General features: G+C 45.9%; 1 protein-coding gene across 6 annotated transcripts in view; it reads left to right on the forward strand.

The window, feature by feature from the left end:
* The window catches only part of LOC136825530 (protein LZIC-like), a 233824-nt gene that overhangs the window by 132816 nt on the left and 82729 nt on the right, over positions 1-18279 (forward strand). For all 6 annotated transcript variants that reach the window (XM_067082134.1, XM_067082107.1, XM_067082137.1 and 3 more), the window contains exon 2: positions 14209-14317. In XM_067082134.1, coding sequence (XP_066938235.1) covers positions 14209-14317 — 109 coding nt within the window. The remainder of the gene's footprint in view (positions 1-14208; positions 14318-18279) is intronic.

Consider the following 18279-nt stretch of genomic DNA (forward strand, 5'->3'; position numbering starts at 1 on the left):
ACTGAGTGAATGAATGGTCGGGCCAGAAGACCAGACTTGATAAATACAGGAATGCATCCAAACTTAGCGTAATCTTCCTTAACATAGGATGCTGGTTCCTGCCTGATCTAGCATGCCATACATCATAACCTGTAGTGAAATACATGCATCAGTAAAACTAAAGACTGCTTCCACAGCCTGGTTCTGGCCAGATGCCAACCAGAATACTTACATGTAATTTATGATTTTTTTTGTTTTTCTCTGTTTATGGTATGATATTTACCGGTCCTGGTCGTTTCGGCTGTAAGTCACTTTAGGTCGTAACATCCAAAACAATGTAAGACATTATGTTTATGGTATTTACCATTATTATTTCATGTTTTACGTACATCCCCAAGGGGCTGGTACTAAACACGGCGCCCGTTTTGCACATAAACGTGCTTACGGCCGAAACGACCCTAATGCATATTTACTGTCGTATTTGCAGTATGTTTTTCCATTCATCCCCTTGGTGCTGGTACTAAGCATGGCACCCAGTTTACACAAAAGCTGATAGTTCCAAAACCAGAGGGGCATGGTAGTAGTCTTCAGTTTTATGTAGGAATGCTGCATAACCTAACCTATTGTAACTTGGACACATTTCCACGAATTATTTATAAAGAAACATTTACTTGTTTATGTTCAGCAGTATGAAAAAGAATCCCATATTTCTAGGTAATCTTTGTTTTTATATAAGTAACTTACCAAGTAATTACTTACCTAATGATTATGCTTGCCAGTATCCTAATTCAAAATTTGCAGTAACATGTCAGTTCCAAAGCTGTTGTCATTTGGTTTCGTCAGTGCATTTAGACTTTCTTTTAGTTAGCTATATCTGATTCTAGCTCTTCCAGTTGTCGCTATTGCAGCGAAGGCTGTAAGGTTAGATTAATTAAGCTTTGTTAGGATACACATACCAGGTGCACTAAGTGTAGAGGGCAGGTGTGTTCGAGGGAGAATATGTGTGGGGAGTGTAATGACTGGGATGAATGTAAGTGGATGGTGCTTGAATCTCATCTTAGTAGGCTTGAGAAGAATAGGATAAGGAAGTCGGCCGCTAGGGCCGGAAGTAGGGCCTCTGTTAGTAGAGATTCTTCTCCTAAGCCTAAGACAGACTCTAGCCGCCCTCTTCCTTCTGCACCTGGTCATACACTTTCCCCTATTCTCAGCCCTCCCTCTATCCCTCCATACAGTATATTCCCATGCTAAGCTTCTGTGCTTCTGACCCCTATGCCTTTGCCAGTCATGAGTCTAAGTTTGACAAGAAAATAAGCTTAGTGTCGGAGATAGGGGCGTCCTTAGAGTCCTCATGGACAAAGTTTTCAGTGACAGTGTCTAGTGATAAAGTGTCAAGTAAAGTGTTAGTGGAGGAGGTAGTGTCCCGTCCCATCGGTTCTCCTAGACGGAGGTCACTGTCCCGCTCCCCTGAACCTGGGAGAAGACATGCCGGAGGCCCAAGGAAGGTTGGAGGGGTTGGCCCACGGGTTGCTGCCCCCCCTCAGTCGAGCCTGTTGCTGGATCCCAGGTTTCGACAGACTGCCGCTGGAAAGGCATGTCACTGGATGTCGCTTCTTGTCTTGACTCAGACTCAGATTCAACGCGGGCGTCACAGACACTTCCTTGATTCGTCGCCAACCACTTAAAAGGCACATGGATGGCTTGTCTCCGTCTTCCATGTTGCCTGTCAGGTGTCACAGAGAGACCTTCGACAACACACTACCACCTTGCAGCTACGGTGTGGATCCTTCAGTTTTCGCTTCGGTTCAGCTACCTGTGCATCCATGGGATTCTCCTGTTTTGTTCTATCCCAAGGATTCCAAACGTCCAAAGCTTTGTTCTAAGTGCCTGCTGCTCGAGATCCCATCTCACCCTGAACTCCAATGCCCACTCCCGGAGCCCAGTTCCGGCTCCCGTGCTCCCAGCATCTGCTCCCATGCATCCAGCTCTTGCTCCCATGCGCCCAGCACCTGCTCCCTTGCGCCCAGTTGCGGACTCAGAGCCCCCGGCGCCGTCGTCCAGGCACCCAATTCCTACTCATCATCAACTGTCTTAATCTCTCGAATGCCAAGTTTCCGCCTTGGAGCCAGATAACCCCTTGTTGGCACCCTTCAGGGAACAGCTGTAGTAGATCTTGAGCTTCATTAGGAAAGCACCGTCTTCGAAGCCTCAAGATTTTACCATTCCTGTTTCGTCAGGAGGCGAGGAGATCCAGAACAAGATGCTTCTCCTCCCACAGCCTATGTCTCTTCTTCGGTTCATGCTGGCGGGTTTCCTACCTTTTTCTCCCCAGGCTGCTGTTTCATCTCCTGCTTCTTCCTCCCTTATGAGGAGTCTTCCTGAAGATCGCTCTCGACTTCTCAAAGTGGTGCTTTCTTCCTCCTCCAAGAAAGGAATGAAAGAGATTGAAGACTGGCTTGCAACGAAGAGAGAGCAGGGCAAAGCAACTTTTGTCCAGCCTCCCTATTGTCTGGTCAAGAGAAAATATCAGCTGTACGTCACCAGGGAAGCTCCCTCTCTCGGAGTCGCTGCCTCCTCCCAAGGGGACTTCTCAGCCCTTTATCAATTCTTCTCATTGGTCAGCCTTCACTTCAGCCAAGGTTTTCTTCTTTTCCTCGGAACTGGACCATCTCGTTAAAAACCTCTTCAAGGTTTTTGAAGTACTGTACTAAGTTTTCTGGATTGAACAGTAAGAGCCCTTGCAAAGAAGATCGCTGACTTCAAGGGCTTGGACGAGCTCTTTGCAGCAGACCTGTTCAGTGTTCTTTCTTGCGCTGACAAAGCCATCCGGGATGGCTCTTCAGAACTCGTGGATCTTTTCACTTTCGGAGTTCTTAAAAAGAGAGAACTTTGGTGCTCTTTCACCACGAGGAGTCACTCCTTTGCAGAGATCCGCCTTGTTATTTTCTCCGTTGGATTCTTCTCACCTTTTTCCCCAGTTGATTGTGGGAGAGATTGTGTCGCATCTCCAGAAGAAATCCACTCAGATCTGCTAGCTCAGTCTTCTAAATCCCCCAAGAGTTCTTCGTCTTCGTTGTTTATTACTAAGATGTTCTCTGCTACAACTGCATCCCTTTCGTGGGAATAAGCCCAAACCGAAAGTTAGACCTTGCTCCAACCTCTGGTTCCAATCTAGTGTTCGCGTGATGCTCCTTGTAGTGAGTGTAGTGGAGGAAGGTCGAGGGGAGGAGTTGCGTTCTGATCTTAAGCCTGCCAAAGCCTTCCTAAGGTGTGTCAGGAAGGTAATATGCTCCCATCTTGCAGGGCGTGACTCTGGTGGTGGTCGGGGAGATGTGTTGGGTTCGTTTCTTCCTCGTTGCAGGAGCTTCCCCTGCTTGCTCCTCTCCTTTGGGTGAGGACTCCCCTCCTTCCTCATTCGTTTCATCCCGGTGTGGAAGGCGTGGAAGAAGAGGTGGACTAGGACATCCTCTTGGGTCTCTTCCGTTCTGGAGGGGAATTCTTTCCTCCAGAGCGGGTAGAGGCATCCCAGCCTAACCCAACTTGCTTCAGGTCTTGGGCTGGATAGCCAGGCAGCAGACATCTCATCAACCTGGCTACACTTGGGCCTACCTGGCGTACCGTCACTGGAGGGGCTGGTTTCATATCTGTCCAGCACTCCAGTGACCACTCACTGCAGCGACAATCACCACAACCTCAGTCACCATGTCAGGTTTCGCTAAGCTCCCAGGTCTCGGCAGCCCCTGCCGTGCATCACGCAGTACCGCTGCCTCCTGGGTTCCTGGCCCCGTTTCAAGCAACCGGGCCCCTCCTACATGGTGATGTCAACTCTACCGTATGTGACTGTTGCTGCCCCCGTTGCTAACCCTGGCCTGATCTCGACTATGGTTTTGGCTCCTCGCTTCTCTATCCAGCCCGGCGCTTCGTCTGTTCCTCTCCCCTTACCTTCGACTCTGGCGTGGCCCGGCCTGGCTGCCCACGCGCCACCCGTGCCTGCATTCCTGGCCCCACCTACTTTCATTCCTGGCCGCCACGCGGTTGCTCCCGCCCAGGTAAGTGCTGGCCTGAGCACCGCGTTCTCTGCCCGGGATGCGCCTTCTGCTGCAGCCCCTCCTCCTGTTCCTGAGTCTTCGGCTGCGCCTGCTTGGTGTGGCGACCTGATGGCGATCCTGAAGAAGATAGCGAAGAAGAAGAAGAGGTCTAGGAAGGTGACGTCATCTTCGTCTTCGTCTGCTGCCTCTTCTTCTTCTCCTCCCGAGGCTTCGCGGCCGAAGAAGAAGTCTGCCCCCCGAAGTCTTGCACCAAGACTTCCAAGGGACTGCCTCCTTCCACAGGGAAGGCAGTGGGATCTCTCGTCGGCTCTTCCCGATCCACGGATCAGGGGACCGCTGCCCTGACCTCGGGGTCCAGTCGCCCGGAGCCAGGCGTGCAGACCACCAGGTCTGCACCCCCTGTACCTAAGAAACCTGCGTCTAAGGCCAGCGAGTCCAAGTCGGACACTCGTATGCGAGTTGCTCTGAGTACCCGGGTCTCGGGTACCCCAGGCTGATACGGGAGAAACTTCTCGTCGCCGTACAGACCTGGGAGTGGGGCGAGAGAAGGAGCCTGGGCTTGCAGGTGCCCCGGCACTTCCTGCTGGCACTCCTGGGAGTGCCAAGTCAGGTTCTCAGGATAGCGCTTCGGCCCCTCTGGGCTGAATGCCAGGAGAGGCGGAGAAGAGGTCCCCTGCTCAGTCTTCCCGAGAGGGGACGGCCTCGAAGAAGACTGGGGTGCGTCTAGAGGACAGCGCAAGCTCGCGCCAGCCAGACGCACGCTCGACTCCTCCCAGTTCCCGGCCACGTCTGCGCGGCCAGCCTGGCTCGGGGGAAGCAAGCGCACGGCTCGGCTCACGCGAGCCGCTCCGCTTTCATCGGGAGACTGCTTCGCCTAGGCAAAAGTCCTCTCCTCGACCAGGGCTGCCGTCACCACCGAGGGTTGGTGACCGCTCCCAGACCACTGCCTCTGTTGGTTCTGCCAGCAAAGCCAGTGGGAGCGCCCGATCCTCCTCGCCTGTCCCCTCCGCCTCTTCAGCTCCTTCCAAGGGGCGCGAGTCGGACAGGAAGAACTTTGCCGAGTTTTCTCCTCGAGAGTTCTACCCCGTGGGCGTATGAACCTGGCTCGACCCTTGGCTCGACCAAGCCTTACGCCCGCGTGGTGCAGGAGGGATCACGGGGGTCTGCCGAGGTTTTCCCTCTTGCAGGGAGAGTAGATCGGGAGGACTGCACTCTGGAGGGACTCAAGGGTCCTCTGCCCCAGGATGTGGACACCCCTGAGATACAGAGGACTTTTGCAGAGGTTATTGCGCTGATTCGTCAGCACAACGACCTCGGGGAAGGGACCATGGCCTCATCTGTGGATTGTCCTTCATACCTCGAATCCTTTTGGGGACCCAAGTAGGAACCCAAGGCTTCGGTGGGGCTGCCGTGGTCCACGCTTGCCGAGGGGGTCCTCGACCAGGTGAACAGTCTTGTGTCTGGGCAAGACAGACGGGCCGCCGCCTCCTCCTCCTCCTCCTCCTCCTCCCCTCCTCCTCCTCCTCCTCCTCCTCCTCCCTCCTCCTCCTCCTCCTCCTCCTCCTCCTCCTCCTCCTCCTCCTCCTCCTCCCCTCTGGATCGTTCCCTGTGGGTCCTCCTCCTCCTCTTCTTCTTCTTCTTCTTCTTCTTCTTCTTCTTCTTCTTCTTCTTCTTCTTCTTTTTCTTCTAGGACGCGTTCCTAGTGGGACAACCTCGACGTATACGGGGAAATCCACCATCTCTTGCGAGCAAGAGGCTTTTCGCATCGCGCAGCAACAGGGATGGCAGGATACCTCAGACGATCCTCCACAGCGGTATACCAGGGAAAGTGGTCCGTCTTCTGTGGTTGGTGTTGTCATAGGGGTCTCTCTCTGGTCGGAGCTACTGTTCAGCAGGTCGCGGACTTCCTCGTCTTCCTTCGCCGAGAGAGGCTCCTCTCCATTTCAGCTGTGAAAGGCTACCGCGCTGCACTTGGCCTGGTCTTACGGCTGAAAGGTAGACATCTCCTCCTCTTTCGAGATATCTCTACTAATGAGAAGCTTCAAAGGTCTTGCCCACCCCAGGAATCTCAGGCCCCTGCGTGAGATGTGACTCTTGTCCTAAGGAGCCTGGCTCATGCACCGTATGAGCCTTTATGAAAGTCGTCAGACAGGGATCTGATCCTCAAGACCGTCTTCCTGCTAGCCCTGGCATTGGCGAAGAGAGTTGGCGAACTTCACAGACTTTCCTTCGATGTAAAACACTCGAGGGGATCGGGATCAGTTACGCTTGATTTCATCCTGGATTTCGTAGCGAAGACTCAGAATCCTTCAGTCCCTGGCCTTGCGGTTAGTCCTTCGATCCCACTCCTAGAGGACTTTGTAGGTAATGAACCAGGTGAGCTGCTACTGTGTCCTGTTAGAGTGCTGCGCTATCTGAGAAGAGGGGCATGCCTCCAACCTGAGTGTTGAGCGACTCTTGTTAGTACTGGCTTGACCAAGAAAAGTGTCCAAGAACACCATCTCTTTCTGGCTTCCTAAGACGATAAGGCATCCTCTGCTGCAGGAGAAAGCGACACGGTACACGCCGTAGAAAGCTCCACACGAGGTCATAGCATTGGTCCATCCCTCGCATTCTGGAAGAACATGTTGGTTTCACAGGTGCTGAAGGCGAGGGTGTGGTCCCAACAACTACTTTCACCTCCTTCTACCTCCAGGATGTTACACACAAGTCCTTGGACACTTTTTCCTTGGGTCCTGTGGTGGCTGCTCAACAAGTTGTGTAGCTTACCCAGCTCCTCTAACATGATAGGCTGTATCTCGCCTAAGTTGTACGGTTGTGATTGGGAGAATGAATGTGGAGTGACTGGCCTCTCTTCTTTCTCCCCACCCTGGCTCTCTTCCCACGGGCAGAGAGCAGACGTGCCGTTACAAGCTGGATCTGGCGGTCGATGCAGGTAAGCACCCAACGGGAGCTCCCGTTCTATTTTCCATTCAGGTTGATAGAAGCAACCCCACTCCTTCCTCTTGCAAGGGAGGGAAGGAGACCATGACTATAAGACAAACCCAATGCTTGTATTTGCCTTTATGTCATCCGACGTCAAGTTCTTCCTAGCCTACTTTGCATAAACTGACGTTTCCTCTTTCATGCAAAGGGACCCAGAAGTCTGACAACTGATCTTGCGTTTCTTACAATCCAATCTTTTTGTCAGAGGCAGTTTTTCCCCTTGCTCTCAAGACCAGGAAGGGAAGACAAGGTGGTGAACTCCAGTCAATTCATAGAGACTCACTCAGATTCCTCCCTCAACCAGTAAGTCTCTAATGTAAAGGACCAGAGGTTTTGTATATTGTGTTGGAACAAATCACAATTTTAAAGTAAATTGTATTTTTCTAACTATACAAACCGAGGTCCTTCCATGCCCACCTCATGCCACCCCTCAATCTGATACCTGGGCGAAAGGCAAATTGGAATGTTTACATCCGGGCAGGCAGCACTCCCGCCTCCTGGATAGTAGTCCAACTGCCTAACTACCTTGTTTGAAGTTCAACGGCCGTTTCAGCCTAAGCCTGACAAGTAATCCCTGATGTAAGTTAAGTATACCTTAGTTTTACAGACCACTGAGCTGATTAACAGCTCTCCTAGGAGCTGGCCGAGGATTAGACTTATTTTACGTGGCTAAGAACCAATTGGTTGCCAACAGGGACCTACAGATTATTGTGGAATCCGAACCACATTATAGCGAGAAATTAATTTCTATCACCAGAAATAAATTCCTCTAACTCTTCATCAGCTGGCCGAGGAATCGAACTCCGGCCCAGCAAGTGCCAGTCCGCAGCTCTACCGACTCACCCAACGAAGAGCTAATCCCTGATGTAAAGGACCTCAGGTTTGTATAGTTAGAAAAAATACAATTTACCTTAAAAATTGTGATTTCTCCAAGCTGCCGTCCAAGAAGTGAACCAGAAGTCCTTCGTGCCCCATTAGGAGCCAAACTTCTTTTTTGGGAGAAGTGGGATCACAGGGGAGCAGACCAATGGATCATCAAAGTGTTAAAGGAGGGCTACTGCATCCCGTTCTTGGAGAACCCTCCTTTAATTATCTCTCCCGTCACCTTGATGGCCTACTCAAGAGACTCAGAAATGTTTGGCCCTTTCAAAGGAAGTACTGTGTCCTCTCTCCTTCTGAAGAGAGCCATAGAAGAAGCTGAGGACGTACACACCCAGGGCTTCTACAATCTGTTTGTAGTCCCCGAAATGTTGGGGGTTGGAGACCGGCCCTAGATGTTAGCACCCTCAATCTCTTTGTAAGGAAGACAAAGTTCAAGATGGAGACGAATCAGTCAGTCACGGCTTCCATTCGCCTGGACAATTGGATGATCACTCTGGATATGCAAAATGCATACTTCCATATCCCCATCCATCTGATGTCCAGGAAGTATCTCAGGTTCGTCTTCCAGGGGAAAGCCTTCCAGTTTCAGTCCCTCTGCTGTGGCCTCTCCACAGCTACTCAAGTATTTTCCCAAGTCCTCTCCCCTTTTGCCAAATGGCTCCACCTAGTTGGCATCAACATCCACCTTTACCTGGATGACTGGCTTCTTCAATCTCCTTCGAAGGAGAAGTGCAAGATCTAGGAATTCTTTTAAATCTCCAGAAGTCCCAGTTAGCCCCTACACAGGAGATTCTTTACTTTGGGATGATTCTCAACTCTTGGACTTTTCAGGTTTTTCTGTCCCCCAAGAGAACTGCACACTGTCTCCAGACAATTCACAGTTTCCTCGTCCTTTTGTCGTGTTCAGCCTGTCAGTGGATGAGCCTTCTGGGGACTCTGTTTCTATCAAGCCCTTCGTCAAGTTGGCAGATTGCCCATGAGAGTTCTCCAATTCTCCCTCAAAGCCAACTGGAACAGGAAGACTCAACTGGACTCTGTCGTCTTTCCCATCAATCAGGAGATAAAATCAGACCTTCAGTGGTGGCTGTCGAAGGAAGACTTTTGCAGGGAAGATCTCTTCACCCTCCGAGCCCTGACCTAGACTTCTACTCAGACTCCTCAGATGTAGGCTGGGGAGCCCTTTTAGGGGGTCAGGAGGTTTCTGGGACATGGTCCCCAGAGGAAAGCAATCTTCATATTAACATAAGGAGCTGAAGGCCATTCATCTAGGTCTCCATTTTTTCTTAGCTTCAACTCGCAACAAGACAGTGGTTGTTCATGCGGACAGCACCACAGCGCTGTCATAGCCATATATCAGGAAACGGGGCACTCGTCCCTTTTCCCTCTGCCAGACTGCAAAGGACCTTCTACTTTGGGCGCACCAGAATCGAGTGACTCGCTTCATTCAGGGGAAATTAAACATCCTGGTTGAGCTGTCAGAAGCAGGTCATTCCTACTGAATGGACCTTGGACCACAGGATCTAGGTCAACCTATGGAGAGTGTGGGGCAAACCATCCATAGACCTGGAAGAAACAATCGCCTTCCTCGCTTCTGCTCTCCAGCCCTGGATCCCTGGCATGGGCGACAGACACTATGCTCCTAGACTGGTTGGGCCTGGACCTTTATGCCTTCCCACCCTTCAACTTGGTGAGGGAAGTCATGAACAAGTTCATGTCAAACAGCAACATCGCAGTGACATTCATAGTTCTGTTCTGATCCATGAAGGAATGGTTCTTGTACCTTCTACGTCCTCTGGTAGACTTCCCAAGGCTGCTTTCCCAAAGACAGGCTACTCAACCTCACTTTAAGAGTTACCACCAAGGGTTGTCCACTTTTGCTCCGACAGGCTTCAGACTGTCAGGAAACTCGTCAGAGTGATTTTCAAGAGCAGCTGTGGAAGCTATTGCGAAGTGCAGGCAACAGTCTATTTGCAACATCTACCAGTCAAAGTGGACAGTGTTCCATCGATGGTGCCTCAGACATCACATCTCGTCTTTGAGACATCTTTAGCCCAGATTGTTGATTTTCTCCTATACCTGAGGACCTCTAGGAGTCTGTCTTTGTCCACCAATAAAGGATACTGGGCGGTGCTTACCTCAGTTTTTAAACACAGAGTTATGTATCTTTCATCTAATCAGGATCTTAATGACCTCATTAAGTCATTCGACACTTCCAAGCAGAAGAAATCTGATCTAGTGTCTTGGAATTTGGATGTAGTCCTAAGTGGCTTATGGGTCCTTTAGAGTCGCTCAGTTTCACTTCCCTCAAGAACCTTATATGGAAGACCCTCTTTCTAGTAGCCCTGGCTAAGGCCAAATGTGTAAGTGAACTGCATGCGATTGACAAGAGGGTAGTCTTCTCCCAAGGGAAAGTTGACTGAAGGTTGAAATTTTTTGTAGTCGACGTACGGTACATCCACTCGGCACCCAACAGACAATTTTAGTCGACGTACGATACGTCCAGTCGGCGTTTAAGGGTTAATGGAAATCCTGGGCCCGGATGAAGAGGAGAGGGTTCTTTGCCCAGTCAGAGCCTTGAGGTACTATCTGCATAGGACTGAGAAGTTCAGAGGACCTGCAAGCATCCTTTGGTGTTCTGTCAAGAATCCTTCTTGTCCTCTTTCAAAGAATGCCCCATCGATCTTTATTAGAGACCTGATCTCTAAAGCACATTCCTGGATTCAGGAAGAATCTTCTTCCTTTGATCAAAGTTAGAGCTCATAAAGTCAGAGTAGTGGCTACCTCTCTCGCCTTCAAGCACAATTTATCCCTCTTGTGCATTCTTCAGTCAACCTGTTGGGTGTGCAAATCGATCTTCGCATCTCATTATTTGAAAGAAGTGGAAACAGTGTTTGAAAACTGCGGTACCCTCGGACCTTTAACAGTAGCTGGCGTGGTGTTGGGGGAAGAAGCATAGGAGAGATTCTGTCTCTCTTGTCTCTTCTCCTTGACGTAGGGTGTCAAGTTTTTGGGAGCCTGGGGGTACTGTGTACCTGGAGTGCCCACCAGTCCTTTGGATGGATAGTGGTTCATTGTGTCAGGATGGGTGACAGTATTATCTGGTTGTTTGTTTGTGGTACTGTGCCTAGGGCAAGGGCAACTTTTTTCTGCATGCACCTTGTCAGCAATCGGGCATATCCTCCTTTGCAAGACTTCCATTGATGTAGAGGCGACTCTTGGCTCAACCGCCCCGCCACTATCAGTTAAGACGAGCACCAACCAGAGGCAGTATTCACCTACAGTGGCTCTCTTAGCAGGTAAGGAAGTGACAAGCATTGTTTCAATGCTAGCCATGCTTTCAAGTTAAAGTCATTCACCCTTAATGTTTTGAAGTAGAATTGTCCATTCATCCCACCCCGCCTATCAATGTGGGATTCAGCTAAGTAATTACTTGGTAAGCTACTTATATAAAAATAACATTTTTATATTAATAACGTACCAAGTAATTACATTGCTATTAGTTCCTACTTTTCACGACAGCTTAAGTTTTAAATTTTGCAGTAGCGCTCTATTATTTTGGTGTAGGTAACCGACCCCGCCCACTTTCAGGGAAGAATAGGTACAGCCCAGCTCAAGAGCTCAATTCTTTCCTGCCACTCATCGACTGAACATAAGTTGTTGGGTAGCTTCTGTTTTGAATTGAATTTCATCAGTTGGTTGCAGACATCGCCGACTTTTGGTGAAGTACACTGTTCTTTTTGTAGCGCTAATCTATTGTAGCTTAGCTAGTTTCCCGATTGTGACTGAAATACTGTATGTCAGATTCTAGTGCCCATAGTATTAGGTATTGTAGCAAGGGCTGTAAGACTAGGTTGACATCTGCAAAATATGACATGCTTATTATTTGTAGTTCTTGTAGAGGACAAACTTGTTCTCCTGACCTTAATTGTGACGTGTGTAGGGAATGGGATCAGGGGAGATGGAAAACTTTGAATTCTCGTTTAGCAAGACTGCAAAGAGACAGAGAGAGAAAGGTGACTGCAAAAGCTGAAGTTAGGTTGTCTCATTCTCCTGAAGTACTTGTACCTTCAACACCTGTGACTGCCTTTTCCCCTATTCCAAGTCCTCTAACTCTAACATTAACTCCGTTACCTGGCTCCCTTCCTTCCGAGTCCAGTGCCTTACCCAGCCTCGAAACCTGGGTAGATAACAAGTTTAATGTTCTAGTGGATACTGTAACCCAGCTTGGTGTTTCGGTTAGGATCCTGAGGGATCAAATGAGTGCTCGTATTGTTGGTACAAGTGTTGTGTCAGTGGGAGGAGGCAAACCGGACATCCAAGGGAGGTCGCTGGGGTTTGCCTACGGGTAGTTGCCCCCTCAACTGAGCCTGTTGTGCAGTCCCAGGACTCGGTGGACAGCCGCTGTAAAGTATCTGTGTGGATGTGCATGCCTTATCGTCGAGTGACTCCGACTCGGGCAGGAGGCATAGTTGGCGCTTTCCCGAGTCTTCCAGGTCATTGAGAAGGTCTGCTGCCCCTGAGAGGGCTCCTCTGCTTCCTAGTAAGTATTCCAAACCATCAGCCCCTGGTGAAGATAAATTACACTATGAAATGGTGAAACATCTCCCAGGAAAGTCAAAGAAATTTCTTTTAGATACAATAAATGAAATCTGGGAAACTAGTATTATATCAAGAGCTGGAAATTATCATTAATCCTCCCTATGTAGAAACCAAACAAAGATCCTTCTTTACCCATCAGCTGCAGACCAATAACTCTCACCAGTTGTGTTTGTGAGCTGATGGAAAAGATGATTAACACCAGTCTTGTATGGCACTTAGAAACAAATAAATTGCTTTCTCCATTCCAGTTTGGCTTTAGGAAAACTAGATCTACTTTAGATCCCTTGCTCAGGCTCTCAAACCAAATACAGGAAGGTTTTGCTAAACAGAGCCAAACAATAGGAGTTTTCTTTGATTTGGAAAAGGCATATGACATCACATGGCATTATGGTATTATAAAAAAGTTGTATACGATGGGCATTAAAGGAAAAATGATCAGATTTATAAATTCGTTTTTATCAGAATGATATATAAAGGTAAGAGTTGGGAATCATGTATTGCGACCTTTCTTACAATAAGAGGGAGTTCCTCAGGGTAGTGTCCTTAGTGTCACCCTCTTTTCTATTGCCTTTAATGGAGTATTAGAAAAGATATCATCACCAGTAAAAGGCTCTTTATTTGTAGATGATTTGGCTCTGTACTGCACAGGATATGAAGCAGCATCTACTAGCAGGTTCATGCAAAGAGCCATCAATAAAGTAAGCAAGTGGGCTAATGAGCAAGGGTATGATTTTCTGAATCTAAAACTGTCGCTGTTCAGTTCTACAGATGTTGAACTAAGGAAACCATTCCAACTCTTCCCCTCGAGTAGGACGCCTTGACGAGGTGAGGGGCTAAGGGACCCTGGCCTTTGGGCCCGGGTCCTGACAAATCATCCTACGTAGTTTGGGGTTTAAATGGTGTGGACATTTCCACATTCGCAAAATTTTACTGCTTAGGTGAGTGTGAGGTGGGACTGTTTTTTGGGAGGGGTTCGCATTCGAAGCTAATTGTGGGAGTTGTGGTGGTTGAGTCGCCACCTGAGATAGTTTGGACCTAAGAGATGGTGATGGGTCTTTTCCCATTGCTATCTTGAGGGCTAAAATCCACGAATACCTAAAACCCCTCTAAAAACACTTAGAACTGCCCATTTTGATAGTTTAAACAGAAAAACCCTGTAAAAATGCAATTACCTGAGTGTTTTAATAGTTTTATCACAAAAAGTGCATTTATTCATGAAAATTATATGAAGATACAGTAATTAGTGAATATTTCTCAGTGAAAAATACCGCAAATGGGCGAATTTTCCGTGAATGATGGCTAGATATGTTCCACAGAGAAACCCGCGAATGCGGGAGTCCGTGAATCATGAGAACGCGAATACGGGAGGTTTACTGTATATGTAAATTATATTTTTATAATAAAAATAAGTTTCATATATACTTACCAGGTAATTGCAGAATCAGAGCCCTCACTCCTCACCTCTAATGGATATAAGGGCACAAACAGAATGACACCACCAGCTAAGTCGTTCACAGTACTGTACTCCCATAGTGGCTTATCACCTACACTAATCTATCGAAGTGCTACTATGATTTTTAAATTAAAGGCAGCTATGTAAGTTAGAAACTATAGCTATGTAATTACCTGGTAAGTATATATGAAACTTAGTTTTATTATAAAAAATATCAAGTTTCTTAAAAATTTATATATATCTTTCGTACCATTTTCTTTTCAGAAATGGCTAGTAGAAGCAGAGGAGAAAATGAAAATAAGCAGTTAAAGCAACAATTAGAGGATCAGTTGGATCGTCTTGTGCAACAGTTGGCAGATTTAGAGGAATGCAAGTAAGTTATGTGCAGTTTGTCCTTTGTTTTTGAATAGAAAATAGTCTTTGCAATTACAGTATTGTATAATGATTCCTTGCATGCATCACTTGTGTTGGTTATAAGGAATTACAACAGTCTTTGCTGTAAGTTTTTATTTGCCTGCTGATTTTATTCACGTTAGCTTCTAGCAAAGGAGACCCATTGCTTTGTGCAGTATGAGCAGTTCAAGGCAATCTACTGTAGACTAGGAATGTTAGAACTAAGGCTTCTAAGCTTTTTCTTACAAAAATACAAACCATCACCTTTTAAATAGGAGTACTGTATTTCCTCAGCACAACCTGAAGTGTTTTTTGAACTTGGTAACAAGATTGTTAACTTTATTTCACCCTCTGTCTTCCTTCTTTCATTGAGTGCATGTGGATGAGCACAAGTCATTGCTGAATGTCCTTACAGTAATTACTTTCTCATTAGTTTTTTATCCTAAGGTGGAGAAAAAACATGATCAATGACATTGCAAGGGGTGAGGGTATCCTTGTGGGTGCTTTATGTCCCTCATACAGGTAGACCCCTACAGGTACTTTTCCTTTTGTGAGGAGAAGACATATACTCATGCTATCCCCTGCAAGAAGTGTGTTGGCTTGGTTTCTTCAGTGGGAGAAGTTTTCGTGGTAGGAGGAGGTAGAAGGAGAGCATTTGGTAGTTTCATCAGTAAGGGATACACCTCTGATTGACATTGCTGAATCCTTGTGGTTCCGTTCTTTCTCCCTCCATTTCTATTACACTGTGTGCTGGTAGTGCCACTCCCTTGTAGCTTACTGATTGTATATGAATCACGGTGATGTGATAAAAAGTCATAAATATAGTCAAGCTTACAACGCTTCACACGGTCAACATGGCAGAGGTGAGTGGATATCAAGTACTAAATACAAAACACCTGAGTTGACGGGGATTTGTATGTGGGAGGCGATATCCACTATACCTCACTTAACAGCGTGTGGTTTAAAGCGCCCACTGTAGTCCTGAGTTCTTGTCCTTCGCTGGTTCGAGCTCACTGACGACTAACTTATTAAACTAAAAAATTCGCCGGTAACATATATGAAAGCACATTATTTCCGAGGTAGAGCGGGTGTATATTAAAGGACGTTTGTAGCTTACTGATTGTATATGAATCGGTGATGTGATGAAAGTCATAATATGGCTCGTGCGACAAACGACTACGGTCAACATGGCAGAGGTGGTGGATATCGTCATTAAATACAAACACCTGAGTTCGGCGGGATTTGGTATGTGGGAGCGATATCCACTTATACTCACTTGCTGGCCGTGGTTTAAAGCGCCCACTGTAGTCCTGGAGTTCTGTCCTTCGCTGGTTCGAGCCCACTGACGCACTAACTTATTATCAGCTAAAAAATTCCCCTTGGTAACATATATGAAAGTATATTTCCGTGGTAGAGCGAATTGTATACAAAGGCGTTTTGTAGCTTACTGATTGTATATGAATCACGGTGATGTGATGAAAGTCATATGGCTGCGTATGACAACGCAGACTAATGCAGTCAACATGTAGAGGTGGGTGGATATCGTCACTAAATACCAAAACACCTGAGTTCGACGATTTGTATGTGGGAGGCGTATCCACTTATACCTCACTTGCTGGCCGATGGTTTAAAGCGTCCACCTGTAGCCCTGAGTTCTTGTCCTTCGCTGGTTCGAGCCCACTGACGGCGAACTTATTTTCAACTAAAATTCCCCTTCGGTAACATAATGAAAATATATTATTTCTTAGGTAGAGCGAATTGGATATTAAAGGACGTTTGTGTAGCTTACTGATTGTATATATGAATCACGGTGATGTGATAAAGGTCATAATATGGCTCGGCATGACAGCGCACTACCGCGGTCAACATGGCAGAGGTGGGTGGATATCGTCACTAAATACAAAACACCTGGAGTTCGGCGGGGATTTGTATGTGGAGGCGATGTCACTTATACCTCACTTGCTGGCCGTGTGGTTTAGCATCCACTGTAGTCTGAGTTCTTGTCCTCGCTGGTTTCGGCCCACTGGACTTACCTAACTTATCAACTAAAAATTCCCCTTCTGCAACATTTATGAAAGTGTATTATTTCCGAGGTAGGAGCGGGTGGATATTAAGGATGTTTGCAGCTTCTACTGATATTCAATCATTTACCTTCATTTTGCATCAAATGGGAAGTCTCTAGCACAATATTTCGATTTATGGTGAATTTTTAAAGCTTTTTTCCTTCGTCGTTAATGCGCTAACACTGCTAAATCTCAAATTCTTTGTCGCGTAAGTAATTTTTGCACCGTTTCTATTAACCGTTACATAAAGTTTTATATATGAATGTGTACTGCAATTTCATGTAAACTAACAAAAATAACTCATTGTTGTAGCTTTTATCCAGTTTGAAATATTTTCCAGAGTGCGATAAGTGTAAAAATTTCAACCTTTGGTCAGGTCGTGCTAGGCGAAATGGTGAAAAAATGCAGTGTAAGCTACTAAAACTCTTACATTCTAGTAATATTCAATCATTCACCTTCATTTTACAACAAACTGGAAGTCTCTAGGACAATATTTCGATTTATGGTGAATTCTGAAAAAAAAACGTTTTCCTTACATCAGCGCGCGCTAACTCAGCCGAACATCTCAGAAATTCTTTAGTCACTTTGTCGTAATTTTTGCACCGTTTTCTATCTGCCATTGCATAAAGTTTTATATATGAAAATGTGCGCAATTTCATGTAGAATACAACAAAAAATAACTCATGGTTGTAGCTTATATCAGTTTTGAAATATTTTCATATAAATCACGATAAGTGCCAAAATTTCAACCTTCGGTCAACTTTGACTCGACCGAAATGGTCGAAAAACGCAATTGTAAGTTAAAACGCTTACATTCTAGTAATATTCAATCATTTACCTTCATTTTGCAACAAACGAGAAGTCTCCAGCACAATATTTCGATTTATGGTGAATTTTTTAAAAAACTTTCTCCTTATGTCCGCTTGCTCTAACTCTGCTGAAAATCTCGGAAATTCTTTAGTCACTTTGTCGTAATTTTTGCACTATTTTCTATTAGCTGTTACATAAAGTGATACATATGAAAATGTGTGCAATTTCATGTAGAATACAACAAAAAATAACTCATTGTTGTAGCTTTTATCAGTTTTGAAATATTTTCATATAAATCACGAAAAGTGCCAAAATTTCAACCTTTGGTCAACTTTGACTCGACCGAAATGGTCGAAAAATGCAATTGTAAGCTAAAACTCTTGCATTCTAGTAATATTCGATCATTTACCTTAATTTTGCAACAAACGAGAAGTCTCTTGCACAATATTTCGATTTATGGTGAATTTTTAAAAAAAACTTTTTCCTTACGTCCGCACGCGCTAACTCTGCTGAAAATCTCAGAAATTCTTTAGTCACTTTGTCGTAAATTTTTGCACCGTTTTCTATTAGCCGTTACATAAAGTTTTATATATGAAAATGTGCGAAATTTCATTTAGAATACAACAAAAATAACTCATGGTTGTAGCTTTTATCAGTCTTGAAATATTTTCATATAAATCACGATGTGCCAATATTTCGATTTATTGTGAAATTTTGAAAAAAACTTTATTACGTCTGCATGTGCTAACTGCTGAAAATCTCAGAAATTCTTAGTCACTTTGTCGTAATTTTTACACCATTTTCTATTAGCCAATTACATAAAGTTTTATATATGAAAATGTGCACAATTTAATTTTACGTAGAATACAACAAAAAATAACTCACTGTTGTAGCTTTATCAGTTTTGAAATATTTTCATATAAATCACGAAAAGTGCCAAAATTTCAACCTTCGGTCAATTTGACTCGACCGAAATGGTAAAAAAATTCAATTGTAAGCTAAAGCTCTTACATTCTAGTAATATTCAATCATTTACCGTCATTTTGCAACAAACAGGAAGTCTCTAGCA

This window comes from Macrobrachium rosenbergii, chromosome 3, assembly GCF_040412425.1.
Source record: "Macrobrachium rosenbergii isolate ZJJX-2024 chromosome 3, ASM4041242v1, whole genome shotgun sequence".
NCBI lineage: Eukaryota > Metazoa > Arthropoda > Malacostraca > Decapoda > Palaemonidae > Macrobrachium > Macrobrachium rosenbergii.